The sequence below is a fragment of the Episyrphus balteatus genome, chromosome 2 (assembly GCF_945859705.1).
Source record: "Episyrphus balteatus chromosome 2, idEpiBalt1.1, whole genome shotgun sequence".
Taxonomy (NCBI): domain Eukaryota; kingdom Metazoa; phylum Arthropoda; class Insecta; order Diptera; family Syrphidae; genus Episyrphus; species Episyrphus balteatus.
This window is the reverse complement of record NC_079135.1, coordinates 127,354,054-127,360,145: the sequence shown is the minus strand read 5'-3', so window position 1 is coordinate 127,360,145 and position 6,092 is coordinate 127,354,054. Positions and strand designations below refer to the sequence as shown.

Sequence of the window (6,092 nt, the reverse complement as noted above, 5' to 3'; positions counted from 1 at the left end):
TTTGCACAATCATAATTTATTTAAGTACCTATCTACTGTATAAATTTTCTATCTATCTATCTATTAAAACAAAAAAGTTATGATCAATTGATTTTTCGTGTCGCTTTTTCGTTTCATCTTGTTTCAAATCACTACCATACTAAAAAAGTTTTCACTTCAAAAAAAAAAAAAAATATTTTTTTTTTAATTTTCAAGGTGATCATTTTATGTTACCAGAATTAAATGATAAATGTGGAAAAACTGAAAAATATTCCGAAATAAAAAAAAAAAAAATTACACGGGTAGTGGCTATTGAATTTGCCATTTGATTAAACAACAATAACCCCAGAACTCAACTCTTCAAGTTCTTACGTGTAAGTAATAAGATTTTACAAGGCTTATACACTTTCCTAGTTCCTCCTGGTTTTTTTCTCTTGAGTTTTGAAGTTCTTTTTGAATGCTCATAATAATTTAATGTACAGAGACAGACATGTTAAAATATCACATAAGTTACCTCCTTGTGTTTTTTTTTAATTTCTATTTACCTTATTCTCAATGAAACAATGATTCACCTTTAATCGTTTCAAATTTGCTAAGTCAATATTGATTCAAAATTTAATAAAATCAGAAAACTTTGGTTTGTTTTTCATGCAAAACAGACAATGTTAAATAATCAAATGCAATTGCGTTTAGACAGACACGTTTTTAATATTTTTAATTTAATTGGATCAATAACTAAAACGTGTAGATAAATATTTGATTTTTCACAGGTGAAAATAGTATAGTATAGATTTTGGAGATTTATTGACGTTTTTGATCATTGTTTTTTTCTCACTATAAAAAGAAACTCCGGAAAGCAATCTATATGACAAGTGCATTTCGTTCAAAGCTAAAATGAAGTCAATCACATCGCTCTTAGTATTTATTGGTTTTTTAGTCTTAGCCAAAACACAAGACTATTGCGCTAGATCTCTTTGTAATGGTTTAAGACACATTGGATGTGGCAACTCTGGGGTAAGATAGCCTTAAATAGGTTCTTAATTTTTTTTATAATGATTTTTTTTTACATTTCAAAGGGTTTCTCAACATACTGTTCCCCTGATCGACGAGAAATTCAAATGACACCTCAATTTATCAACTCCATCTTAAACCGACACAATCAAAACCGTGATGTTATAGCTTCTGGCCGACTTCGGGGCTATCGGTCAGCTCCAAGAATGGCCACTATGATGTGGGACAATGAACTTGCAATGCTCGCTGGAATGACTGCTAGAACTTGTAAATTTGAACACGATCAGTGTCGGAACACTTATAGATTTCAATATTCTGGACAAAATTTAGCTGCAAACTGGTCAGGTGCCCCATTTACGAATTCAGTCTTGGAAACAGTACTTCCGATGATTGATTCATGGTGGGCTGAGCATAAAGATGCGAATATGAGAGTTATGCAAAATTATCCACAATATCCAAGGTAAAGTTTTATAGATTTTTTTTATTTAAATCGGTTCGTTGGATAAAAAGATTTTTCAATTTTTAGTGCAATGTTTGGTCATTTTACGGTTATGAGTGTTGAGTATAACAACGCTGTTGGTTGTGCTGTTACAACTTATAAAGATCGGCAAATGCAAAACTATAATACTTTATTACTAGTTTGTAATTACGGCAAGTCAAATATGTACGGAAATAGAATTTATGAAGAAGGAAGAACAGCATCAAAATGCAGCTCGGGAACCAATCCATTTTTTAGAGCCTTGTGTTCAGTATCCGAACAATATTTATAGAAAAAAGTATTAAAACCAAAAATGATCTCAAATAAATATCTTGCTTGTTAACTTTGAAAAATGTTTCATTAAAATCGGTTGAGTCGTTCTGAATTCGGAACTTCAAAGCCCACAAATTCCTTTCTTTTAGTGATGGGAACTATCGAATGATTTGAACTGTCGAATAGTTCATTCATGTATTCATTTGAATAAAAACTATCGAATAAAAAAACTTTTCGAATGACAAAACAATCGAATAAAAAAAACTATTCGAATAAAATAACTATTTCAATGAAAAAACTATTCGAAGAAAAAAAACTATCGAATAAAAAAACTATTCGAATAAAAAAAAAAAATATCGAATAAAAAAATTTTAAATAAATAAAAACTATCGAATAAAAAAAACTATTCGAATGAAATAACTATCGAATAAAAAAACTATTTCAATGTAAAAACTATCGTCTAAAAAAACTATTCGAATGCAAAAATTATTGAATAAAAAAACTATTCGAATAAAAAAACTATCGAATAAAAAAAACTTTTCGAATGAAAAACTATCGAATAAAAAAAACTATTCGAATGAAATAACTATCGAATAAAAAAACTATTTCAATGTAAAAACTATCGTCTAAAAAAACTATTCGAATGCAAAAATTATTGAATAAAAAAACTATTCGAATATAAAAACTATCGAATAAAAAAAACTTTTCGAATGAGAAAACTATCGAATAAAAAAAAGTATTCGAATAAAAAAACTATTCTACGAAAAAAACTATCGAATAAAAAAACTATTCGAATGAAAAAACTATTGAATAAAAAAACTATTCGAATGGAAAAAATATCGAATACAAAATTTTTGAATAAATAAAAACTATTCGATTGATAAAACTATCCAATAAAAAAATTTTCGAATAAGAAAACTATCGAATAAAAAAACTATCGAATAAAAAAACTATTCGAATGAAAAAACTATCGAATAAAAAAAACTATTCGAATGAGAAAACTATCGAATAAAAAAAACTATTTCAATGAAAAAACTATTGTCTAAAAAAACTATTCGAATACAAAAATTATTGAATAAAAAAACTATTCGAATGAAAAAACTATCGAATAAAAAAAAATGTATGGAATGAGAAAACTATCGAATAAAAAAAACTATTCGAATTCGAATTATTCGAATGAAAATAGTAGGTAACTAAATGAATGAAAGAATGATTTAAAACTATCGAATGAATGAATATTTTACAACTATCGATAGTTTGATAGTTTTTATTCGATCCATCACTACTTTCTATGCTTTCTTAAAGGAACTAGTGATGTAAATTTAGGAGCAAAAATCCACCAACCAATAAATCCTGAATGCTAAATTTTATTTCCATTCTAATGACAAGTTTCCTGTTCTCCAAAATAGCCACTAAAATAAAGAAAACAAAAAAACCAAAATGGCGATACAAAAATCGTTTATCCACCAAATCGACCATAACACCTCCATCAACCCATATAAAGGAGATAATCTTTTGCAAATTGAAATTTATCTTTCTCGTTTGGTTATACACAAAACACACAACGAGACACTCCAAGAGAGGTCTTCACAGATCCAACCAAACAACACAACCAACGCAAATAAAGCCATAATCTCAGTTTGGATGTTCAGTTTGGATAAAGTTCAAAAAAAGAACAAAACGAATACCCATTTAAACTGTCCGTTTTATGACCAAAAGAACAACAACTGGAAATGTTCCTCATTTGCATTTTAACTTTTTAACTAGAACTGTCACACACGACTGTCATCATCTTGCTGCACCACGCAAAGATTGCTGGCTTGCAACCAGTCAACTTGACATTATTTTGTCACCTTTTTTTTTTTTTTGTTGTTTTTTGTTTCTTTGAAAAAAAAAAACAAAAAAAAAAAAACAACTTGACACCGATAAGATCAAATAAAATTCATTATATCTTTGTTTTCTTTTTGTTGGAAAGGTAAAGATAATCGCAGATCATGAATGCCATAATTTCCCATAAATAACCAACCACCTCCTATTGATTTTGGACAGCTTTATGGTGGGCCAAAAGGCAATAAGAATAATATAACCGAATTCTCCTTTTGGGCCAATATAAAGGTGTTGAAATGTTATTTATGACGAAATATTGAACAAAATCACCTTTGCGTTTGCCGTGCGGTTAGGAGGGACCATCATCATCATGAGCGTGTGTCTCATATTTGAATACGAATCGTTCTTGATTTTAAGGTTGGCTTAAATGTTTGTGCTTGAGTAGAAGGGAATGTCTTGGTATTTGTTGAATGTCGATCGATTAAAACCACCGCCCTGCTGAGATATGATTGCTGTGTCAATTTTGTGAAAATCCACATTTACGTATTTTAAGAATTTTAACGCTTTTAATTAATAAAGAATCAATAATGCCACTTCTGAAACTGGTTTCACTTTTTCATTTCTGTCATTGTCATTGTCATTTTGTTGTTAAGGGACCAATGCGCCAAAAGCTATTTATAGATTATTTATTATTTATAGTTTTATTTTTTATTTAATTTTTTTTATTGGTATTGGTAAGTGCACTGTTAGAAAAAAAATTAAGATTATGGTCTGGTCAGTTAAGAAAGAAAAAAGTCTTCAGTTAACTACTCTTATCAAATGCACAGTCGAAATACTAGCATTAGTCGAGTAAAAATTTAATTCCGCCACACCATAGCTGCACCACATCCGCATCATCTTTTGAACGTCGCACCACCGCTGCACCACGTCCGCACTATTATCAGAAATTTCTATTGCACCGCACCACCGCTGCACCACGTCCGCACCATTTTAAAAATGTTTAAACCGCCGCACCACAGCCACTCCACCGCTGCATTACCGCTGCACCACGTCCGCACTATTATCAGAATTTTCTATGGCGTGGCACCACCGCTGCACCACTGCTCCACCACGTCCGCACCATTTTAAAAATGTATCTCCTTCTCTCGGTAGTTTTTTTTTTTATTTTTCAATAATCCAAAATTATGTATCATGGTGCAGCGAATTTTTCATACAAAATAAAATGGCGCGGGCATGGAACAGTCGTGGTGTAGCGTTCGTTCGCCGAAATTTTCCGCCAAACGGCAGAGGTGCAGCTGTGGTGCGGCGGTCAATATTTTTTCTATTTTTATTCGGGTAAGTTCTGGCTGTATTGTTGTATGAATTAAAGGTACTTCAGTAATTTAATTGGCTAAATAGCAATATGACTTGGAAGGACTTGCTGGTTAAAATTGTTCAGAAATGTTACCTAAAGTAAATTCTAAAGTTTCCAAATCTACACATGGAATACAAAATTGACGTTTATCAAAAGATTCCCATCAAATTGAATAAAAATTGCCAAACCATTTTCCCACTTCCTCCTGCTTAATTTCCTGAACTTACAAAAATATCACACCTCATATCACAACCTGCCCATCCGTGGTAACCCCTAAATCATGAAGCAATAGCCAAACAGCCACCTCTTATGATAGCTGTTAGATTGGTCCAACACCACCAAATTGTGCATCGTGATTCCAAGCATCGTCATGGCGTGATGCACCACAAACCAACAACGCCTGACTCTGCATCTAGCAAAAAAAAAACCCTAACTCAATTCTAATCACACTAACTGAATCCCCCAACTCAGAGAATATGTATCTTGACTCGCGGTGGCACTGGGAGATGATGTTCCTTTTGGTTTGGTCGCCCTGTTTGCAACTTGAAAACTATCAACTGGCCGCCTCCACCATACGGCTCCGCATGTGATATCCAAGAACACGTGTACCACTTAAAAGTCGTGCGAATGCAATCTATTCAGGATCATGTATTAATTGCACGACTTTATTGTGCAATGCACCCGGTTCCCTATCCACATTCGAGTCGAATGCACCTCCCGTGATATGAGCCCGCTCTCTGTCTCTCTCTCGAATTCGGATTCGATCAGCTCCAGTTAATCGCTAGCCAGGACGCGGATGCATGCCATCCGCATGTAGCTGCGGCCTAAGTGGAATGTAATTTCCAAGTGCTGCGGAATCCTTTCCTCTAGATGATGATAGGACGTTGCTAAAAATTTAGTCCTAACACTCGTGTGGAAGAAGATGACGATGACGACGATGAAGAAGACGACCACGACGATGACTGTGACTATGAGTTCCAAGCGCTCCAACGTTTAACAAAAACAACAACAAAAAAGTCTTATGGCAAACGAGAAGACAACAACGAAGACAGAGTAAATTGCAATTTTTGCACTGTGATCGCCTTTTTTGTCGCCGTCATGGTCTCTGGGTTGGGGATGTGGGTCCAGAGGTTGGTTTCCTCCTCGTCGCTCGGAATTTCGTGAGTAAAT

General features: G+C 33.0%; 1 protein-coding gene across 1 annotated transcript; it reads left to right on the top strand.

The window, feature by feature from the left end:
- Positions 1-862: 862 nt before the first annotated feature.
- On the top strand, positions 863-1,796 carry LOC129909744 (antigen 5 like allergen Cul n 1-like). The gene is made up of 3 exons (XM_055986815.1): positions 863-993; positions 1,056-1,450; positions 1,517-1,796. The coding sequence occupies exons 1-3, from the start codon at positions 874-876 to the stop codon at positions 1,758-1,760; spliced, it is 759 nt and encodes a 252-aa protein (XP_055842790.1). The 5' UTR covers positions 863-873; the 3' UTR covers positions 1,761-1,796.
- The last annotated feature ends 4,296 nt before the right edge of the window (positions 1,797-6,092 follow it).